At 46.1% G+C, this 23199-nt stretch overlaps 1 protein-coding gene and 1 long non-coding RNA gene across 3 annotated transcripts; both read left to right on the top strand.

Annotated features, from left to right (window-relative positions):
- Positions 1–23: 23 nt before the first annotated feature.
- On the top strand, positions 24–16076 carry slc30a6 (solute carrier family 30 member 6). 2 transcript variants are annotated; one of them, XR_011087851.1, is made up of 16 exons: positions 24–248; positions 492–535; positions 4101–4187; positions 4617–4701; positions 7565–7607; positions 7830–7895; positions 7992–8072; positions 9670–9705; positions 10910–11004; positions 12445–12493; positions 13333–13452; positions 13540–13642; positions 13836–13883; positions 13962–14030; positions 14894–15471; positions 15522–16076. XR_011087851.1 is itself a non-coding variant. In XM_068652588.1 (15 exons), exons 1-15 carry the CDS (start codon positions 65–67, stop codon positions 15389–15391), a joined length of 1608 nt encoding a protein of 535 aa, XP_068508689.1. In that variant the 5' UTR covers positions 24–64; the 3' UTR covers positions 15392–16076. The 2 variants fall into 2 exon arrangements, 1 of the variants encoding a protein (XP_068508689.1); XM_068652588.1 differs by having other exon boundaries at positions 14894–16076.
- A 1971-nt stretch (positions 16077–18047) lies between these two features.
- LOC125978222 (uncharacterized) lies at positions 18048–19229 on the top strand. The gene is made up of 2 exons (XR_011087873.1): positions 18048–18918; positions 19122–19229. It is a non-coding gene; the product is annotated as an uncharacterized lncRNA (long non-coding RNA).
- Positions 19230–23199: the final 3970 nt, after the last annotated feature.

Genomic DNA, 23199 nt, shown 5'->3' with positions numbered 1-23199 from the left:
CGGCGCTCAGGTCTGCCTCGCGTTCACGAGACTGACGAAGCAGAAGAAGCGGAAGCGCTCAACGATGCACTCGAAAATGTCCACGTCGTCCGCGGCGGCGCCGTCCTACCACAATGTGGCCGACTTTTACCCCAGAAAGTTGGGGCCCAAGCCCGACGTGGTTCCGTCCGGCGTGACCGAGCGGAAGGTGGGACCGCTGGACAAACCGGACATGGTGGCGGTGGATGTCATCAACGTCGGCGATCACGGTTTGTTATGCTAACAGGCTACATGCTAACTGCGTCTACACCAGCTGGCTGCCTGTTTCCGTTTAACTTTTTTAATGTTACGTTGGACTGAATGGCAATGTTTAACATTGCATTATGTGGCCTAACTCTTTAAAAGTTAGCACTGTTTTAATTTATTACTTTATCAACTTCACGAGCTGATCAAATGACTCTTTGTAGAGGAAATTTCTCAGGATGGATCTTGATTTTTGCGTGTGTCTTCAGAAATGCCCCCGATGCACAAGAAAAAGCACGACACTTACGTCCTGGTGAGTGTTTTAGTCATATTTCTCACATTTCGCCATCCTGGCTTCTTTGACCCCCCCCCCCCCCCCCCCATTTCCAATAAAAGGCATTTTTTGTTGCGCCTTTAGCACATATTTTTCAGCCATTTTCAACATTCACATTAGTCAAAAGAACAGACCCAACTGGGAACCAATCGGCCAAGCTTATGAATTCGTGCAAAATCGAAATTACCAAATGAAAAAATTGCTGAGAGTTTTGCCACAATTTTCAGAATAGAATTCTACAGCACTTGTTTTCAGCGTCAGCTCCTCTTTGGCGTTCTCATCATTTCCACCCAGCTCGCATCTCTCAGTCTATGACTTGAAGGTGATGTTCGAGATAATCTTCAAGTCGGATGAGTCCAAATCATTTCCTGCTGTTCCAAACACACCTCTGGGTGGCGACGTAGGACAAGTCGCACTCCCTGCTCAGCTCATCCACCTCTTAAGATTGTGGCATTTCAAATGTAAGGGTGTATTCAGACCTGACTGTTTGGTCCACTTTAGAAGGACCAGGGTTCGATTCTAATGCTAGTCCAGACCTTTTATGCAGGTGTGAATACACGCAAACGAATCCCGGTGTGGATTAAAGAACCGGACCAAGACCCACTTTTTAAAGCGTTCTCGGTTCGCTTCCAAACGAACTCTGGTGCGGTTCGCTTCAGGTGTGATTACAAACAGCGTAGATCCGAACCTACAGCACAAATATGCAGAGCAGGTATGCAGCGTGTAGGACTCAAGTCAAGTCAAGTTTATTTGTATAGACAAAAATTGACAATTATTCTCAAAGCATCCGCTGATCTTAAGCTCCCAAAAGGGCAAGGAAAAACTCAAAAACCCCTACCAGGGGAAAATGAGAAACCTTGAGAAGGGACCACAGATGGAAGGATCCCCCTTTCAGGATCACCAGGTTGTAATGGATGCAGAGAGGGCACAAGTAATACATAATATGAAAATCAATGAAAAAATGGATGTCGGAGGTGCCCTCGATTGTCCTGGCAGTGTCTTCAAGGAGGTTGAGCTGCAGTTTCCTCATCTTGAATTGGTCCCCGAGAATCCAGCTAGCCGCTATCAGCTTTTGCGCCACCTAACCCCCTCCCCAGCCAGGGAGGGGGGTGGGCAGAGAGAACAAAAACAAACTCCGGCCGAATCGGCCACTACAAGTTCAAAGCCATCTCATAGAAATGTGTCTTTAAACGTGTCTTAAATGTTTCTACTGAGGTAGCAGTTCTAATATCCATTGGTAGGGCATTCCAAAGCTCTGGAGCCCGAATAGGGAATGCTCTAGAACAGGGGTGGGCAAACTTTTTGACTTGCGGGCCGAATTGGGTTCTAAATTTTGACCGGGGGGCCGAACCAGGAGCAGTTGGATGTAGTGTTTGGGTGAAGTAATATAAATGACCTGTAAAGGTCATTGCATAAAAGATTTGGGCCTTTAGTAGGTAGTAACGCATGGATATTCAAAAAAAGTTTTTTGAAAACAAATGCATTTATTAACCGCATTAAAAAAAAAAAAAACATCCCTAAAAAACTGCTGTCAGTGATTCTCATAAAATATGACACTGTTATTATGAATAACAGTCTCCATCACTTCAGTGCCTGCAGGTCAGATTAATGAAAGATGTATGTTTATCTTATGAGATCACATCAAACGGCAAACATTCTGACCAAATATATCATCTTGAAGAATCGGTGAAAGCATACATCCAAATAAAGTAATCAAAACGGCAACACGGTGAGGGGTATCTGAAAATCAGAGGAGAGTTTTAACTCACAAACACCTGGTAACAGAGGTGAGGAAACGGGAAACACTTCCTTAAAGTAAGCCTTAAGAACTTTACAGGTTAAGATTAGTCACAAACAGGTGGTGCATCAATGTCCTTGAGCATCCTGCATTGTTTGAAAATGAGAATGGTCGCTAAGTTTCAATCCCTGCTATTTGTACAGCTCATATTCAAAATGCATTTTTTTACAACAAACTTGAAAGCCTCCCCTTCATTTTCAGTGGGAACAGTGTTGTTGCTCTCCCTTTTTTTGCTAGTGTGTCATAGTCTGGAGTAAAATTTGTTGTGGCAATTCTTAGGAGAGATCCGAGGTGTTGGTCCGTTTACCTAGATCTGTGACGGGTTGATGTTGATGTTCATGTGGCTGAACGTCACGTCGCGTACGTCGAGCCAAATTGGCCACTCTTTTTAAACACTCGGCACTCAATGTCCACCTTGCTTTTCCTTGGGCGACTCATTTTAATGGAAGGATTCCAGGGGAAGGTTTGTGGGTGGCTTTAGCGTAAAACTGTATCCGAAAGCTCGGCGCGCAAATTACAAGAATGCTGTCGTCACAGCCCACGCTCTAAATTCGGCACTGAGACAAATAGAGCGAGAGTGCGCCATTTCCGTACTACTGAGTACGTACACGCACTTGTGAGTGTGCACCGAGCTTTCTGACACGGCTTCCGGTAGTAAATGCGCAGGCGAGTGGTTCCCCATCTACTGGGGAAACGCAGTCATTGCAGGCAAAATGACCGGAAAAAAAAAAAAAAGTTTAATAATACAATTTATTTAGGGTTGGCGGGCCGGATTAAATGGTCCCGTGGGCCGGATGTGGCCCGCGGGCCGTAGTTTGCCCATACCTGCTCTAGAACCTGCAGACATTTTCTTGGCCCTCGGTTTAACTAAAAGACTAGCGTTTTGCGAACGAAGGTTACGAGACGGAACAAAAGCAACGACTAGGTCGACGAGATATGAAGGCGCTAAGCCATGCAGTGATTTATAGGTTAGTAGAAGAACCTTGAAGTCACATTTTAATGGACTGGAAGCCAATGTAAGTTGGCTAATATTGGGGTAATGTGATCAAATTTTCTTGTCCGTGAGAGCAGCCTCTCAGCAGCATTTTGTACTAACTGTAGACTTTTGATGAGGGACTTAGGAAGACCAGAAAATAATACATTACAGTAGTCCAGGCGCGACGTGACGAACGCATGTATAATAGTTATCGCATCCCCGATCGAGAGGATCGGACGAATCTTAGCAATATTACGAAGGTGAAAAAACGCAATTCTGGTTATATTCTTAATGTGTTTTTGAAAGGAGAGCGTTTGGTCAAATATTACCCCGAGATTAGTTACAGTATTACTCTGAGTGATAGTACGGTTATCTATATTATAGTGGTTTCCTTAAATAAGTGTTGATAACGAGTAGGACCAATTATCAACATCTCAGTTTAAACTCGCATGTTTTCCTCCATTTCTGGGTCTGTGCTCTGTATGCCGCCCTAGTCATCGCTGTCCAGTGGGAGCACAGAGCATCGCAAGCGTGGATGTGTTTAAAAAATATACTTCACTTGCAAAATGTACAGTCTGAATAAGAACCGCACCAAACAAAAAAAATTAAGTCCGCTTTTGGACCGGCACAAACAAGCGGACTAAAGGACTTTTCTGATCTGAATACACCCTTAGTCCACTTTTGGCCCGAACCAAACAAGCGGACTAAAGGACATTTCTGGTCTGATTACATCCTAATGCGTGTAATAATGCCATGTTTTCCTCCCGCAGGGCACAATTCATCCCTTCAGGAAGACACACCGGTCGTTTCCTGGAAAACTTTTACAAGAATTCCGATTGGTCACGTCTGACAGACGGGTACGTGTGCACGTGCTTGCAAAAATGAGAGTGAATCATGTTGCGTTTGTCTGATAAGTGTGGTCAGATGTCGGTGGCAAAGTCACATGACCGGTGTGATTGACAGCTCATTTCAATGCACATTACCTTGTACTCTGGTGCAGGTTCTATTGCTTTATGTTAACTGTTTAAGTTGTGGAGCAACAGCCCAAGGGCATCCTTTTGGCTGACTCACACACTGAACGGCATTTACTGTTGCATTACAAACGAAGACTATATCAGCGTTTAATCGACAAAACTACGGCCAATTCTAATATTTGGGGAAGAGTGCTGACACAATCAGTCGGACGACAAATTAGCCTGGCCACTGACCGGCATCTGTGCATGTGTCGCGTGTGAAGTGATAGAACGTCAATGTGACATGTTTGTTTTTTTGTGTGTATGTTGCAGTCATGGAGGATCATGCTCTTTGGGTTCCTCAACCTGCTCTGCAGCGCCTGCCTGCTCGTCTGGTGCAGTTCCACCAACAGCATGGGTACGGACACGCACACAGACACACGCGGGGGTCATCGTGGATTGACATGTTGGAACATTGTCAGACTGCTATTCACCATCTCTCATCTAATTTCCTGTTTGCCCATGCGTGTGTGTGTTTGTGTGTGTCTGTGTGTTTGTTAAACTGCTGCTCAAGCAAAGTTGTTGTCGTTGCATTGTTGCTGAAATGCAAGCTGATGATGATCCTACAAAACTGCATGGCCACGCGTGCGTGCGTGCGTGCGCGCGCGCGCATATGTGTGTATTGGCCAGTGATCCCGTATCAAATTTTGCAGTCACAACAACATCTTTGAGTCCTTTACAAGACAGCAGATTTTTGTCTGCGCACGCACACACACACACACACACACACACACACACACACACACACACACACACACACACACACACACATACACACAAGCAAGTTTGCAGTTTAGGCACATTTGTGTTTGTCCAGTCCACGCTGACAAACAGCGACAGTCACCTCTTTGTGTCACTTACACCTTGTGTGTGTGTGTGCGTGCGGGTGGGTTAGCCACACACACTTGAGTTGTCTGTTTGTGCTGTCTCCCTCCCGCCTCTGTCTGTCCTCCAAAGCTTCCCTGACACTGCCATCTCCCTCAACAAGCGTGCGGACTCACTCCCACTTGCATCAAGAGAAAAGCTCTCTTCGGGAGACGGTTTGTTGTCAAATGGAAATTGGGTGCTCAGTCTTGACAAAGTTTTTGTTCTGAGCAGAAACAAGCAAGTCCGAGAGAGCGGCAGCGGTCTTCCGTCTCCGCATCATAGTCGTATGAGCGTCTCTTGTGCCACACTGCCACGACGTGGCTTTGTGTTTCATGTAAGGAAGGACACAAAATCTAACAAGAAAAACTGCCCCCAATAGCTGCTCATTAAAAAAAAAAAAGAGCCCAGTCGATTTTAATGCCAAATACACACAAGTCATCCGTAGAATAATAATAAATATTTGCTCGATGGTTGAAGGAATGCATCTGGGTGATGAATCCTTGTATGCCAGATAAGCTCCACCCCCGACAAATGATTGTGGGCACTTTTGTAGCCGTGATCAAGTTTCATTGATTTGATATCGGCGCGGGTTTAACGTGTCTCCACCGGCTGCCTCTCAAATCCCGCAGCGGAGATATGAGACGCTTTCTTATCGATGCCGACGACGCACTCGCGACCTCTTGTTTCTCTTCTCATCACAACGTGAGCGAGCACCGCAGCGCCCAAGCGTGTGTGTGTGCGCGCACGCGTGATGATGTGCGTCGATTGAATGTTTGTACTTTGATGAAAAAGCTGGACGAGCACTGGTGCGAAAACCCTCATGGCGGGCAGGTTGTTGGGGTGTGCGCGCACTTGATCAGATGTTGGCTCGAAGCTTCAACGTCTGCAAAGTACACCACTCTGTGTGTGTGTGTGTGTGTGTGTGTGTGTGTGTGTGTGTGTGTGTGTGTGTGTGTGTGTGTGTGTGTGTGTGTGTGTGTGTGTGTGTGTGTGTGTGTGTGTGTGTGTGTGTGTGTGTGTGTGTGTGTGTGTGTGTGTGTGTGTGTGTGTGTGTGTGTGCGCGTGTGCGCGCGCGTGCGTGCGTGTGCGCGTGCGCTCTCAGTTTACCATTTTCCGGAACTAGTCACACTAAGCACTTATTGGCTGAGTCTAGCACATCCATCTCCTCACTCTTTGTGTGTGTGGGGGGGTTGGGAGGGAGTGGGTGTTGTTCTGACCTCTCGGTGTCACTGCAGGCCTATCTGTCTGTCGATCTAGCTGTCTGTCTGGCCTCCATCACAGTGCCGCCTCCCTCCATCTGTCTACCTCTCCTGTTCGCGTTGCTCTGTCGCTCTGTCTCGTCCATTCGTCTGTCCGTGAGCGAGTCATTGAGCGGGTCTCGGCGTTCTGTCAGGATTACGCACCGTCAGGTTGGCCAACACGGACACCGGCGCTGGGGAAACAAAATGTTCCTCTCGGCACAAAGCCGCTCTAATCTGCTCTCCTCATCCCCCGACGCTGTGTCCGATTACTGCAAGCTGCCCGTGAGCTCAGACAGTCAGGCAGAACACGCAGACAGACAGACAGACAGACTGACAGGCATGCAGGCAGGCGGATTCCGAATAGCTAAATTAAGGATGGGCTTCTTCTATGTTTTTATTTTTTATTATTATTATTATTATTATTTTTTTTTTTTTTTGGTGCTACTGGGGGAGGGGCACAATTGGACCACACGCACCATAGAGCCTGTTGGGTTTGTTTGAAAAACCAACAAAACATTAAAAAAATAAAGAAGAATCAAGGAGCTTCTCATGCTAGCCACCAGTTGCCCATCCCTGGACAAAAGTATACTGGATGAGGACAAGGCCTCTGGTTGGCTGCTCGTGTTTGTGGTTTAATGAGGAAAATTAACACGCGCTAACGTTGGACATCACTGGCCTCATTCAATAGAATTTTGAAGCAGCCGTATTTTAGGCCAGGATCCCCCGTATGTAGTCCCAAGAGCCTCGCAAAGGATGAGCTTCACTGGTCGTGCGAGTGGATTAGCACGGAGGGGTCAATATAAGAGGTTGACTTTAAATTTTGCGGCTGATTTCGTGGAGCCTTTCTGTACTTTGTTTTTGGGCTTTTGTTATTCAAAACGGACTGAAAGGCCTTTTGGAACAATTGTGGAAAGATTGGCAAAGTGTCGCATCTTTATCGGCAAGCCAGTTGAGCTCCCTGCCACCATGCAGTGCTTGCCAGGCAAAGCAGCTGACAGTGACTCGAAATAACTTGTGTGTCGACTCGCTTGCATCTCAAGGCGCCACTGCAGTTTTCTTTCTATGACTAGTAGAAGATGATTGCAATAACAACAAACATGTTTTGTGTTTCAGCTCTGACAGCCTATACCTACCTGAATATCTTTGAACTCTTCAGGTGAGCCCAACGTGACATTATCAGCACCATGATGCCATGGTGACAGCATCTGCACCATGACATTATCAGCACCACTAACCCTGATGTCTTTGAAAAATTACAAACTTTGGAAGGCTCATGACCGTCTTCCCACAGCCTTCTTCCGCTTCAACTTCCAACTTTGTGTTTCCCCTTCTCGCCTCTGCTTCATAGGCAATGTCATTGTTTTGCTTTGTTTTGTAGTTTGATCACGTGTCTGATCAGCTCTTGGGTGAGCATGAAGAAGCCCAGCCAGGTTTTCTCCTTTGGGTGAGTCAAAAGAGCATACGTGTGTTTGGCATCATTCAGTGGGCGGGGCTTGTTGCCATTATTGACCATGTCAATACACCACACGCTTGTGTTCAGGTTTGACCGTCTGGAGGTTTTGGCCGTTTTTGCTTCCACTGTGCTGATCCAGCTGGGAGCCTTGTTCATCCTCAAGGAGAGGTGTGTATGCCGCACTCACAAGCATACAGACGGACGGCGTGATGAAGCGTTTGTGATGTTTCAAAGTCACTCACATGTCTTTGTTCATGTTGCCCCCACTCTGTCTTCCTTCATTAAAATTTCAATTATTTTTTATTTCCAAAGCAACACTAAACATTTGTCCAACTGTCTTCTTCTATTATTGCCCTCACACGGGACAGGGTGCCCCCCATCCCACTTTGTCAGTCAAACAATTGGACCCTTTCCTCACTGCTTTGGCCTTCAACTGTTGTTCCGTGTAATGGTTGGTTGGCTTGAGTGTTTCTCCAACTTTTTACCTGAGGTACCACCAATGACGTTGCTCTGCGGGTGTCAGCTTCACTAGTAACATGAGAACGCAGTCGGCCCGCGAGTTCAAGAAATGGATCGAGGCCCATCTGGCAATTGAATATTTTGGGTGGGCAGTGTTTGCACACGCTCCAGGAAAGGAGTGGCCACACGCGTGCATGTGCAAGTCACAACCTCTCAGGACTCAGTCACACCGGCTTCGGCCGGTCCTGGATGTCCTGTCGTGCACGTGTGGTGGCCCAGGACCCCGATGAAGATAACGTCGAGTATGAGTTGGTCCATCAACTCGAAAATTCCCTACTTTCCAGCACACAGGGTTGAGTGACTGGTTCCCATAGTGACAGCCCGGCGTGAAATAGTTGAACTGACCTTCATGTGACCCCCCCTCCCTAATCTTAACTGCAGACACAGTGTACTGTTCCCCACTGGGACTCTTTTAAAGTTGTCATCTTTGTCCGGCTGCCATGGGTGGGGGTGGGGATCTTGTCAAAAGCAAAATGTTTGCTTAACGGAGTGGAGAAAGATGAGTGTGACCATCCCTCCCAATCGGGCCAAAGATGTTCAAGTACTCAATACGCTGCCTTCTGCTGGTGCGGAGCAGATGTCTACAACCAACCCTGATATGGCCAGTGAAGATGAGATAGGCGTGTGGTTCGTGTTGTCAACAAGTGCACCCATGTGGTGTCGATGCGCATTTGTGTCAATGGTCTCCCCGTTAGTTCTCACCTTGTCTGCTTTGATTTACGTCGTGTTTCAATGGCTCCAATTGACCCTCCCTCGCTCCTGTTCTCTCTCTCTCTCACACAAAAAGTGTAGGACAGGGTGAGATGGCCTCAAAATAAAAGTGGATTTTTTTTTTACTCTGATATGCCCATAAAGTGAAATGTTCTGGATTTTGATCCACCAGAGAGAAGTGTGAACAACCCTCCCAAATTCCAATGATTTGACAAAATCGAAGCGCGAAATCAAGCAAAGTCAAGCGGTAGCCTCCCCGTTCTTGAACGCCGCCTGCGGGCTGACAATGCAAACACCAATGTGCCGCAGTAAATAGGAAGGACCTCGGAGTCAAGACGCCAGGCCGAAACGCCGGCAATGTGTCTTCCCTCGCTCTCCATTGCCGACAAGCACTCGTTGCAAACATTTGTTCAGATTTTGACGTGCCACAATTGGCGCCGTCGCCACCGGCGTCAGGAAGGTAGCGAAAGCACACGTCTCAAGTGGCATGCGAGTGGCTATGTTGTGATGCGGCTTTTCTCTTGTCTTTTGTCAGTGTCGAGCGCTTCATGGAGCAGCCCGAAGTCCACACGTGAGTAGTTCCTCCTCCTTTTCATGGACGGGCACTGTGAGTGACATCCACCGCCTCGATATTGTATGTGGCCTGCAAAGTGACTTGAAGGGATTAGTCTTGTATGCCCGTCCGTGCCCGCACGCTGATAAAAGTGCCCACTTGGCTCCACTAATCATTCGGCACAATCCAGTTAGGGGCCTAAAACTTCAGCTCCAAGCAATCGCTCGCGCGAGATTAGAGGTTAAACAAACAGAGAGAAGGTTTGCCGCCCCACGTCAGCACCTGTCCGTCAATCGCACCGTCCTATAGCATTGGCTCGGCTAGAGAGGGAAGAACAGCGGTATGCGCCTCGTGTTTGGTGCTTGGCTCCTGTAATCTGGTCACAGGAGATGGTTTAAGGTTCGCCGAGTTTTAGCTTCTCAAAGCAGTCGCTAATCTTTTCTAGCGCAGCGAGCAACGACAACCGATAGAAGAGGCGACCGAGTTGGTGGCAACTTGGAACAGAAGACAAAGTTCGCCATTTGACCGTTGGCGCCTGCTTTAGTTTAGCCACAAAGGCGTGAGTCCCTGGTTTTTGTGTGTCGGAAAACGGAACACCGGTGAGAAAAGACAGTGCTGTTGTTGGGCCGAACGAGACCTGAAGCTGAAAATGCTGTGTGGCGTGAAGCCCTCGCAGTCATTGGGCACTCAAAGGAACGAGCGCAAGAATCTTTGCTTCTTTTACTAAGAGTGTGAAAAGATCTTTTGATATCTGGGTCCAAATTATGCAATCCATAAAAACCTGAAAGGAGCCTTGCAAGCGCCCGCTTGCAGACGATGCTAGCCTTTGCGCAAGAGTCACTCGAGTTTGCACGGCCAGCCTACCTCTCTCCCCATTTGTGTGAGTGAGAATGCACTCACGAGCGCACCACCACTTGGAAAGCGGTCGAGCCAAATTGATGGCTGCGAGGAACCCATTCGTCATTCCGCCCCGACCTCAGCACGTTCTTTGCTCGCCGCGCTCAAAGTTGTTTTGTGTGTGTGTGTGTGTGTGTGTGTGTGTGTGTGTGTGTGTGTGTGTGTGTGTGTGTGTGTGTGTGTGTGTGTGTGTGTGTGTGTGTGTGTGTGTGTGTGTGTGTGTGTGCGCGTGTGCGCGTGTGCGCGTGTGCGCGTGCGCGCGTGCGTGCGTGCGTGCGTGCGTGCGTGCGTGCGTGCGTGCGTGCGTGCGTGCGTGCGTTTGTAGTGGGCGCCTGCTGGTGGGCACCTTTGTGGCGCTCTTCTTCAACCTGCTGACATTCATGTCTGTGCACAACAAACCCTTCGCCTGTGTGTCCCAAGGTACGTCCACACTCATGGTGTATCCTCTGCCTCACAAGTGAAGTGCAATCATTTAACTTTTGTTCTTGACAGACCCTGTAAAGTCAATTGTGAGATGTTTGAACGTCCTGGCTGAAAATGCGCCACAACTGATGATTACACTGTACTAAATTGGGGAGATGCACTGCCCTCCATAATGACTGACACCCCCACCCAGTAGAGCTGTGTTCCTGAGCTTCTGACAAATTGTTTTTTTTTCCTTTAATATTAGCCCATTTTTTAAAACAAATTTGGCTCACTCGGCAGATACTGCTTGAGCGCAAACTGGCTCCATTGCTCACTTGGCAATTTTATTTCAATGTTTCCAATGTGGCATTCGTGTTAACGTTCTGCTCTGCGCTGTTTCATTTTCACTGCATGAGACTTTCTTAGCTCCCTGTCCCTCATCACCTTTTTCATCTTCTTCCTTCTCTGTGATGGACATGTACTTATGAGCGAGCGAATGAGCGAGCGTGTGTGCTTTCTGTGTCTGTCTGTCTCTCTCTCTCTCGCTCTCTCTCTCTCTCTCTCTCTCTCTCTCTCTCCCCCCCCCCAGATAGAGCAAGACTAAAAGTGTGTTATGCAACCATGTTCCAGACAGTAGGGATGTTGTTTTGTGCCCGGGGGCGTCGGCAGCCGCATTGGTAGTGGGGTAGGGTTGAGTGGGCGAGGGTGGACGAGCTGACGGGCGGGACTTGCGGCAACCCACGCTGGGCGAGCGAGCCCTCTCCTTCATGCACATCATAAATAAGTCCATCCATCCATCCATTTTCTGAACCGCTTAGTCCCCACGGGGGTCGCGGGCGTGCTGGAGCCTATCCCAGCCGTCATCGGGCAGTAGGCGGGGGACACCCTGAACCGGTTGCCAGCCAATCGCAGGGCACACAGAGACAAACAACCATTCGCACCTAGGGACAATTTGGAGTGATCAATCGGCCTACCAAGCATGTTTTTGGGATGTGGGAGGAAACCGGAGTGCCCGGAGAAAACCCACGCGGGCTCGGGGAGAACATGCAAACTCCGCACAGGGAGGGCCGGAGGTGGAATCGAACCCGCACCCTCCTAACTGTGAGGCGGACGTGCTACCCAGTGCGCTACCGAGCCGCCCTCATAAATAAGTCACTACATTCAAATGTTTGTTTAGACTTACTCACCCTGGCAAAACAGCCATCCACTTGCCCTTTCACCCCCACCAACCTCACACACACTAACATTGTGTAATACACACGCACAGAGCAGGACGGGACACGAAGGGAACACTCCTATGGCTAAAGATGAAAAGTGGCCAATGTTTCGCTTCCCACAAAAAATGGGGGGGGGGGGGGGTCACACGTGTTAAAATTGCAATATGCCTTGAAAGCGGCCCGGGCCAAATCTTTTGTAAAAAGGAGAAGATTGAAAGGGTCCTTGTGTTTTTTGCAGCGGCCAGCAGCAGTTGGCTTCAGGAGCACGTGGCAGATCTGAGCAGAAGGTGACGACGCCTCTCGGCCCCACTCGCGCGCTCTCTCCCTCTCGACATCTCGCCATGTAGCTCTCTCTCCATCACTCTGCTTTTGATGGCAAGCTTTTTCTATGGCCCCATCGCTTTCTCTTTATCGATCTTTCTGTCTCTCTCTTTCATTGCGAAGGCAAATTGCTTTCGTCTTGTTCGTCGTCTCCAACTTCTAGTGTTTTTTTCCCCACGTCATCACACTTGTTGCTAACAGGATTACGCACCCCCCCCTCCACACACACACACACACACACACACACACACACACACACACACACACACACACACACACACAAGTGAGCTGCGATTGGCTGAGTGAGGCCAAGCGAGCAGGACGTGCCAGCTTACTTTCTGCAGCGCGAGTGCGATATTGGTCACGTGCCACAGGGCTGCGGGGCAACTCAGTTATGTGCCGCAGGGCTTGCAAAGGTCTGGCAAGATATTGAAGCGCAAGACTGGGCTGAGGTGAAGCTCGCAATCACCAGCAGTGCTTTGACAATGCACCAATGTGTCCAAACGAGCCGAATGACCTACAGCACCCCCCCCCCCCTCCCCCACGCTGCCGGTAAATGCAAGGTTCAGTCTTTTGCTTCAATATCTCGCCAAACCTTTGCAGGCCCTGTGGCACATGACTGAGTTGCCCTGCAGGGAGGATGTCGGGGAAAACTCGCCGATGCTCGGCCGCTCCCCCTCTTTCAAGTCTATAAATCAGCCTCCTCGTCTTTTTTGTCTCAAAGGATACATTCCCAAATCAAAGACTCTGTTCCCTCTTATGTGGTGTGAAAGGGGAAAACTTGACTCTGTCCTTGTGTGTGTAGTTTGTGCGGCGTGATTCCAGGCCTGAGCAAAGTGTTGCTGCCTCGCATGAACCCCTTCGTCCTTATCAACCTGGCAGGGGCGTTCTCCCTCTGTGTGACCTACATGCTCATCGAGATCAAGTAGGAGCTTTCATGGCAGCACAAGCATTTGCCGCACCGCCCGCTCCGGGCCTTGTTGACGCCTTCTGTGTGCATTTGTGCTTGCAGTGACTACAAGGGGGTGGACACAGCGTCGGCGGTGGCCATTGCCCTCATGACCTTTGGCACCATGTACCCTATGAGTGTTTACAGCGGCAAAGTGCTGCTTCAGGTAACTCAGTGTCAGGCATGGCTTGCTTTCTGCCTGCCACGAATTATGCTAATATGCAGGATGACTGGATTGACTGGCTTTTAAAAGCTTTTTTCTTTTCTTTTATGACTCTCGTTCTTGCTATTCTTTTTGGCTCTGTTCGACATTTGTCCTCCTTGGCGTTGTTCTTGATCACGTGACTGTCTCCCCGCAGACCACGCCCTCTCACGTCATCGGCCAGTTAGACAAGCTGCTTCGAGAGGTCAGTCCCACGTGCGCAACCGTGCGTACTCGGTAGTAAGATGCAATTGGCTCACTGCTCATCTCTTCGTCCAATCAGGTATCGACGCTTGACGGCGTGCTGGAAGTTCGCAACGAACATTTCTGGACACTGGGATTTGGATCTCTGGTACTTTCTGCGTCTTCACTTGACTTTGATTGTCATTTTGTCTCAAAGTCTTTTTGTCTGTCTTTTTTCCCCCCTCTTTTCAAAAGTTGTTGCGCTGCCTTTAACGCTTCAGTTTCTGGGGTGATATTTTTCAAGAGTGTAAAGTTGTGTACATCCTTGTCGCTGGTTTTCATGGCAACAACAGTCTAAGCTGCTTATGGGTGAAAAACGTTTTGTCTGCACCACATATGTAAATTTTTGTGTATTTCAAATATTTTGACAATCACTTAGTCCTCAGTAGCTCCATGGGCCTGCAGGTGGCGCACTCTTTTCTGTGTGTGTGGTTGGTGAAGGGGCTTGTCCTGCTGTGTGTGGGTGTGTGCGGGGTCTGCAGGTGGTGCAGTCTTCTCTGTGTGTGTGGTTGGTGCAAGCGCTTGTGCTGCTTGGTGTGCGTGTCCATGTGCGAGATGTCGCTCTGTGTATGTACACAAACTAGTTGGTCGACTGCTAACAGAGCATTTGTCCAAACTCATTTGATCCTTGAGTGCCCGATGCCCCCCAGGGATCGTGTGTGTAGTTGTGTGTGCCTGTGTGTGTGTTTGTGTGTGTGCGCTCGTGCGTGCAAGACAAACGCTTGATATTTACAGTTGATTTGAAAACGGGCGTTCATATTTTTCTTCAAAGAAAAATGAAAATAAAAAAAAGTGAAACTGGAGCGACTCATTCAGCATGGGACCACATGTAACCTGTGACGTGTCACATGACCTCGTATAACAATGTTGAACATGTAACACCATGAGCACCGTAGCACAGGCATTGCAAAATGTGAACGAGTGAGTTGGTTAGTGCGAGGTGCTCACACTGCCCGGCCGCTGTGTTTTCAGGCGGGCTCCGCCCACGTGCGCATCCGCCGGGACGCCAACGAGCAGCTGGTCCTTGCGCACGTGACCAATCGTCTGCTGCCACTCGTGTCCACGCTGACGGTGCAGATCTCCAAAGACGATTGGACACGGCCCCTTCTCGCGTCCCTGAGCGGCCCGCCTGCGGGCGCCGCCTCCGAAGCTTATGCCGCCCTTTCCTCTCTACCGCCGGCGCCACCGGACTCTGACCCGCTGACGTCAACGCCCTCAAAGCCCAGCGGCCCGCCGCCTGAGTTTGCCTTTGACACGCCAGGCCGGAACGCTCAGCCCGTGCTGCTCCCGGCGAGCGCTCACCGTCACCAGCATCAGCGTGCTCACGGGCCCTACCGGGGCCTAGCCTATGCCGGGGCGCCCCTGGGCCTCCGCATGCCAGGACTGGGCGGTGGATATGAACTCGAGGGGGCTGACTACAGAATTCTGGGGAGCTTTGACCACCCGCACAGACATTACACCCCCAAATGATTGGGCTGAGGGCACGCGTCCCCATAGACCAATCAGAACTCTGAGGAACTCTGACGTTGCGCAGGAGTTTGTTGTAAAACCTTTTTATTTTAGAGGAACTCTGACGTTGCGCAGGAGTTTGTTGTAAAACCTTTTTATTTTACATATTGAAAATAATGCGGTCGATAAACTGCCCTTGATTTTGTGTACAAAGCCTTCATCGTAAGTGGGAATAAACATAATTTAAGGCTTCGTCGCCCGGCCTCAGTGAGTGCGGTTCATCGTAACTGGGTAAGGTTCATCATACACAGGTGCGAGCTGCCCGATCATCACGTGGCTCTATATGCTTTTAGTGATGGCATCGCGTGGTTTCGTATTGCCATGTGGTTCTGTATTTTTGTTGTTGCTGTTGTATTTCGACATGATTGTGTTTTCTTGCGTAGTGGCCTACAGATTGTTTTGTAATATTTTTAAATTGTTTGGTAATATTTGAAAATAGGGCCGGTGTACTGCCGGGCTGACTGGTACTTAGTACCGTGACAAAAACTTCTTGTTTGTGGTTTCGCTGCCAGATAGCCCAGAAATACTTGTATTGGATTTGTGTTTTACAGCAATATACCACGATTATTTTAATAATTGAATTATTTGTCGTTGTTTCCCTCTATTAATCAAGGAATGAAATACAAACAAAACATGTTTCCATCTATTGTCATGTGACATCCGCTTTTGTGTCGCCGTGCTTCTTTATCTTCAAGTGCTTGCGTTTGCTCATCCTGCTTCTACCCGGTGGTCATATGTTGCTCTGCCAGGAGGGGGCGCCAGGACCCACTTCAGTCGTCCGTCCACTCAAAAGAGTTGACTGACATATATATATATATATATATATATATATATATTCAAATATATATAAATATATATTTTCAAGTTCAAATTTTCTGAGACTGTCATATATATATATATATATATATATATATATATATATATATATATATATATATATATATATATATATATATATATATATATATATATATATATAGGACTGTCTCAGAAAATTTGAACTGGATTCATTACAAATGAACTGAAATATTGCAAGCTTTTTATTATTTTAATATTGCGGAGTATGGCTTACAGCTTAAGAAAACTCAAAAATCCTATCAAAAAATTTGAATATTTCCTCAGACCAAGTAAAAACCGGCCCTTCCTGTGCGGAGTTTGCATGTTCTCCCCGAGCCCGCGTGGGTTTGCTCCGGGCACTCCGGTTTCCTCCCACATCCCAAAAACATTCTTGGTAGGCCGATTGATCACTCCAAATTGTCCCTAGGTGTGAGTGCGAGTGCGAATGGGTGTTTGTCTCTGTGTGCCCTGCGATTGGCTGGAAACCAGTTCAGGGTGTGTTCAGGAATAGCCTATTCCCATGGTCAAGCCACTTCTGAACGCAAGACAACGGAAGGAGCGTCTGACTTGGGCTGTGAAAAAGTAGCACTGGACAGTTCCAGAGTGGTCCAAAGTCTTCTTTTCAGACAAAAGCAAGTTTTGTATTTCATTTGGAATTCAAGGCGCCAGAGTCTGGAGAAAGGCTGGAGAGAAGCAAAATCCAAATTCCTTGAAATCCAGTGTGAAGTTCCCACAGTTTGGGGACCCATGTCAGCTGCTGGTGTTGATCCACTGTGTTTCATCAAGTCCAGAGTAAATGCATCTGTGTAACGAGATTTTAGAGCACTACATGCTTCCATCTGCTGAAAAGCTCTATGGAGATGATTTTATTTTCCAGCATGATCTGGCACCTGCCCACAGTTCCAAAACCACCTGTAAATGGTGTACTGACCATGGCATTACTGTCCTCGATTGGCCTGCCAATTCCCCTGACCTGAACCCCATAGAGAATTTGTGTGGTATTGTGAAGAAGAAGCTGAAAGACACCAGACCCAACTATGCAAATGAGCTAAAGGCTGCTATTGAAGCATCCTGGGAATCCATAACACTTCAGCAATGCCACAGGCTGATTGCCTCCATGCCACGCCGCATTGATGCAGTAATCCGTGCAAAAGAATTCCCAACCAAGTACTGAGTGCATTTATGGACATTTTCAAATGTTTGATTTTGTTTAGCTGTTTTAAATCTTTTTTTTTTACTTCCATCCATTTACATCCATTTTCTGAACCGCTTAGTCCCCACGGGGGTCGCGGGCGTGCTGGAGCCTATCCCAGCCGTCATCGGGCAGTAGGCGGGGGACACCCTGAACTGGTTGCCAGCCAATCGCAGGGCACACAGAGACAGACAACCAATCGCACTCACACCTAGGGACTATTTGGAGTCTTCAATCGGCCTACCAAGCATGTTTTTGGAATGTGGGAGGAAACCGGAGTGCCACGCGGGCCCGGGGAGAACATGCAAACTCCACACAGGGAGGGCTGGAGGTGGAATCGAACCCGCACCCTCCTAACTGTGAGGCGGACGTGCTACACAGTGCGCCACCGAGCCGCCTATATATATATATATATATATATATATATATATATATATATATATATATATATATATATATATATATATATATATATATATATATATATATATATATATATATATATATATATATATATATATATATATGGTATATATATATATATATGGCATGCCGTTCAGGAAATTATGGCATGCCATTCAGGAAATTAATATTTGAATATATTGAATGAACCTTGAATATATTGAATGAACTTCGGAATATATTGAATGAACCTTGAATATATTGAATGAACTTCGGAATATATTGAATGAACCTTGAATATATTGAATGAATTTCGGAATATATTGAATGAATTTCGGAATATATTGAATGAACCTTGAATATATTGAATGAACATTGGAATATATTGAATGAACCTTGAATATATTGAATGAACTTCGGAATATATTGAATGAACCTTGAATATATTGAATGAATTTCGGAATATATTGAATTAACTTCGGAATATATTGAATGAATTTCGGAATATATTGAATGAAACTTGATTGACGTCATCATTGCCGCCATCTTGTACATGCATTTTGTTGCTGCCGCAATTATGAACCAGTCAGCTCGCAATATCGTGTCAGCTATTCTTAGCAATGATGAAATTGTCAATGCACTGGCAAGTGCTTGTACCACCCAAAAATTAAATTAAATGAAGTTCTACTAAAACCAAGTCAAGTCAGGTGGTAGCCTTCAGAATTTGCTGGCTTAATAAAATGGCATCAGCTGAAATATTCCAGTACTTTACTGAACTGGATAACATTTTTGCTATAGGTTGTACTCCAAATGACACTAACAGTTTGGAGACTGTATCTCGTCACATTGAGGATCATATCTCCATTATTGCGTCATTCATAGTGCTTATGAGTAATAATGTTCAACAAAACATTGCTGAAAGAACATTATGCGTCCTTCTTGAACGACTCTACGAGTCTCTAAACGAGATGTTGGCGGAAATAACAGTCCAGCTGGAAGTTGATGGACGACCGCATGACATGGGCACACATTCTGCATCTCAGAGAGGAAGGCTGAGGTAAGTAATATTTAAACAAGTGTATGGGGATCTAGGCTAATGCAGCCCAAGAATAATATCTACTTACAAACTTATTATTATTTATCATCACATAAAAAAATATTATAGGCTGCAAGGTACTTGCTATAGGAATAAGACAATTAATTCACATGTGAATAAACACATTAACACATTTGTTTTTACTTTATTTTTTCTCTTTGAAGGTACAACATACCAGCTGCTCAGCTGATTCACATGCGAGATTTAGGGTTTAGCTGGATCACCATATCTCGGATGCTGTCTGTAAATATCCGAACACTGTACAACTACAGGACACAACTCGGTCTGATGGATTATGGGAGTTTCACTGACATTACAAATGACGATCTCGATCGTCTTATTGCTGATATTATCAGACAAACCCCCGGTTCTGGAGAGACCTATGTCACTGGTAGTTTGAGAGGGAGAGGAATCAGAGTTCAGCGTTGGCGGGTACGGGAGCGTTTAAGGGCAGTGAATCCAGTGGGGCGAGCCTTGAGAGGACGAAGGGCAATTCAACGGAGGGTCTACAATGTCTCTTCCCCAAATGAAGTGTGGTATGTGTTTTATAAATTTGATTAACATTAGTTATTTAATCCTAGCTGGTCAATAATGCGCAGCAAAGGGTCGCAGGCAGGAGTTGAACTGCATCTGCAGCAGAGGACTTGTAGCCTTAGTACATGAGGCGCATTACATCCGAGATTGGAACATTCTTATTACCAAGTACAAATAGTCTTACAGCAAAATCAATGAAGTTACATTTTTATGTATATCCAGTGTTGTCTATTACAATAATAATCATAATAATAACAACAACAATAATAATGATAATATTAATAATAACAATATCAAAAACAGAAATAATAATACATTTCTTCTTATTTCAGGCATATTGACACAAACCACAAATTAAATCCATGGGGATTTGTCTATCATGGAGCAGCTGATGGCTACAGTCGCTGCATTACCTTTCTGAGATGTTGCACAGACAACCGAGCATCGACTGCCTTGCATCTTTTCCAGGGTGCTGTGAATGTATTTGGACTGTCAGGGGTGATGCTGGTAGCGAGAACATTGATGTTGCACGGTTCATGATTGCAAATCGAGGAACAAACAGAGGAAGTTTTACAGTTGGACGTAGTGTGCATAATCAAAGGATCGAAAGACTGTGGGCAGAAGTAAACAGGGTTGTGTCAGCATACTATAAAGACCTTTTCCTCTTCATGAAATATGTCAGAGTTTTAGACAGCACTGACCCTCTTCACATTACAGCTCTTCAACATGTTTATCTTCCTAGAATAAACAGATCTGTGGATGAATTTGTGATCCAGTGGAACAACCACAGCTTGAGGACAATGGCGAGTCGGTCCCCACTGCAGCTGTGGACAATGGGAATGCTCCAACTTCCTCAGGATCAAAGGCCACTCAATCGTGTGCCTGTGCAACCCCCTTATGATCACCAGTGGGATGTGGAGTTAAGGCCCATCAACCCCTTCACTGATGATGGAAATCATGGAATTGAAATTTTTGTCAGAGCATGTGACCTACTTGAGAGATAGTCTACTAGCATTAGTAATTCAGTTGTTCCACTACTGTGATATAATATATTGTCACAGACCTGGATATAAATAAGTAATTTGAGTTTTAATCGTTTAAGGGATAATGGACAAAAGGAGTGTACAGGTCAAAGGACCTAAGATTTTCTCATAACATACTATTCTTTCATATGATGTATCACCATATAGATATTCTTTCTCCAGGCTGTTAGGGCCCTGAAGTCGCTACCCCCTTATGCGTAGCGTGCGGCACTGTTGCGCTATTTTCGGGAATGTCTGCTGTACGCGCACTTGCTCCTTTTTTTTTTTTTTTTTTGCTCCTCTTATTTATTTATTTATTTGTTGTGTTATTTATTCATTATTTATTCAGCACGCTTTTGTTATACTTGTTTACTTGTTTGTCTGTTGTGAGCCATGTCTTGTCACCGTGGGATAGGGGGGAACGAAATTTCGGTTTCTATGTGTGTCTTTGGCATGTGGAGAAATTGACAATAAAGCTGACTTTGACTTTGACTTTGATACTGTAAGTTTCATATGATGTATCACCATATAGATACTGTAAGTGCCATGCATTTTATATTCAATTGTGGATGAAGTATTCAGTTCTTTTCAAATAAAAGTATATACAGTAAGAGTTTGACTCTTTCAGTTGTACTGTTAAAAGCATAGGGTTCTCAAACTTTTCCACTTCCGGACCCCTAAACTGACACAAACTGAGATGTAGTGAAGTAGAATTATAAAGTATCATGCAATGCAAATGCTCAAGTAAAGGCCTGGCAAAGACCTGAAATCTTTATTTAAGAACAATTGGGTACATGTACTAGTTACTGCCCACGACATGACAAGTCAGGTATGTACATTTCCCAGTGATACTAAATTGACAATGAACCAGTCCACACAAAGTAGGAACACAAAACCATCCATCAGAAGGCCTCACACATAAAATACAGGCATCTTGAAAGAGATTTTTTTTTTCTAAAAGTAATTTTCTTTGGGCTGACTTTAACTTTTACAGTATACAGTCAGAGTTCTGACTTTTTTTGTAGAATGAATTTAAAAAAAAAGTTCCCCATTAAAAAAAAAATTCAGTGGCCCTAATACTCTTCCATATTTACAGTACTGGTAAAGGAAAGGTAAAAACTGCACTGTATGCATTATGAAAATAATTAACCATGGAATACTGTAAACAAAAATTAGTTCCATAGCAATAATCTCCACCAGGCATAATCTCACATACATTTGTCTGTATGTCCGCAGTCCGCTGTGTGAGCAACGTGACAATGTGTCGCCGTCCATCAAATAGCCTGCGTTCAATACTAAATTAAATATTCAGCCTGCATGGTTGTGGGTGATTCTAATGATATCTATATGAACAGCTTCTCTTTTAGTTCATGCAACCCATGCAACCGCTGCAGCTTTCCATTCTCTAACCTCTACAAGTGCCGGGCCGGAGCGCAGTGCCATAACGCAGCAGTCCACAACCTTTTTTGCACCACGGACCGGTTTAATGTCAGACAATATTTTCACGGACCAGAAATATTCATTTGTAGATTTAGTTACATAAAGATGATGACATCTGACAACAATTATCAGCAACGATTTATTTAACTTAGTAGGGAACTGATAAAGATCAACATGCAACACTTATAGAAATCTTTGGAAATGTTGACATACAATAACTTGACAGCTGAGCTATTTTTTGAGCGGGCTTTGTAGTTTACCTGTTGCCACAGGCACAACGTTGCTGACCCCAGATTTAAAGGGCACATGCGTGTGCATGTTGTGTGTCCATTTCAACTACGTGCAGGCGTGTGCATCCGCTTACAATCGTGCTCATCATTCACAGCTCATACTGTGAAAACTCACAAACATGAGCATTTTAGCTCATTACAAGAGCAATCATCAAAATGTATTCTATTTTCACTTTGACGATTTTTTGTCAACGGTCTCGAAGCATGTTTTCCATATTTCATATTTGCTGTCAGAACAGGCGCAGTATGCGTGCCACTGCACCAGGGCGGCGCCATTGAGCTCAGTTTGAACTTCTCCTTGACGTTGACATTGTTTGACACCTCCACGCCTCTTCGCTTAGCAGCCAGCTAAGAGTGCATGCGCGTGCGAGAGTGTGTCTTTCTGTCTGTGTGAGTGTGATTTGTGTGCCTATGTGTGTGTGTGTGCGTGTGTGTGTGTGTGTGGGGGGGGTTAGCACGTCAATGCGCGTGTGGTTGTCCTAGTGTGTGTGCCGCAAGTCACGTCGGCATTAACGAGTCTCGTTGATGGCGTTTCATCATAGGAAACACAAACATGAATTGATTGTTGCGCTATGGGCATTGGGCATTGGCTAACACAAGTCGTGTTTTTGTGTGTGCGCGTGAGAGAGAGCGATTGCGTATAAGTGTGTGCGTGTGTGTGTGTGTGTGTTTTATGTCCTGTTGAATAGTAAAAGGGCGTTGGAGGTGATGCATGTTTCCACACATGCATAACAGCCTGGGGAGTGGGGTCATGTGTGTGCAGCCACAGGTCTCATGACACAAAGATGGCCGCTGCCCAGGAGGAAGAACACTGCAAAGGGTTTTCTCGTCAATTGTGCGCTTGAAGCAGCAGCAAAATGTCCACGCACAAATTGTTCCTTCGTACTCGCTGCTGTCTTTTCATTTTTCTTTGTACCGATTTCTTGCTAGTTGGGCGGGGGGCTGCCAAACAACCC

This window comes from Syngnathus scovelli, chromosome 12 (genome assembly GCF_024217435.2).
Source record: "Syngnathus scovelli strain Florida chromosome 12, RoL_Ssco_1.2, whole genome shotgun sequence".
Taxonomy (NCBI): Eukaryota; Metazoa; Chordata; class Actinopteri; order Syngnathiformes; family Syngnathidae; genus Syngnathus; species Syngnathus scovelli.
This window is presented reverse-complemented; position numbering and strand designations above follow the sequence as displayed.

Bases quoted from the DNA above. Each gene is read 5' to 3' on its own strand.
- slc30a6 (XM_068652588.1), top strand. From the start codon at position 65: ATGCACTCGAAAATGTCCACGTCGTCCGCGGCGGCGCCGTCCTACCAC. The intron at 4,188-4,616 runs GTACGTGTGCAC...TGTATGTTGCAG, and splicing joins TGGTCACGTCTGACAGACGG to TCATGGAGGATCATGCTCTT. The intron at 9,706-10,909 runs GTGAGTAGTTCC...GTGCGTTTGTAG, and splicing joins GAGCAGCCCGAAGTCCACAC to TGGGCGCCTGCTGGTGGGCA.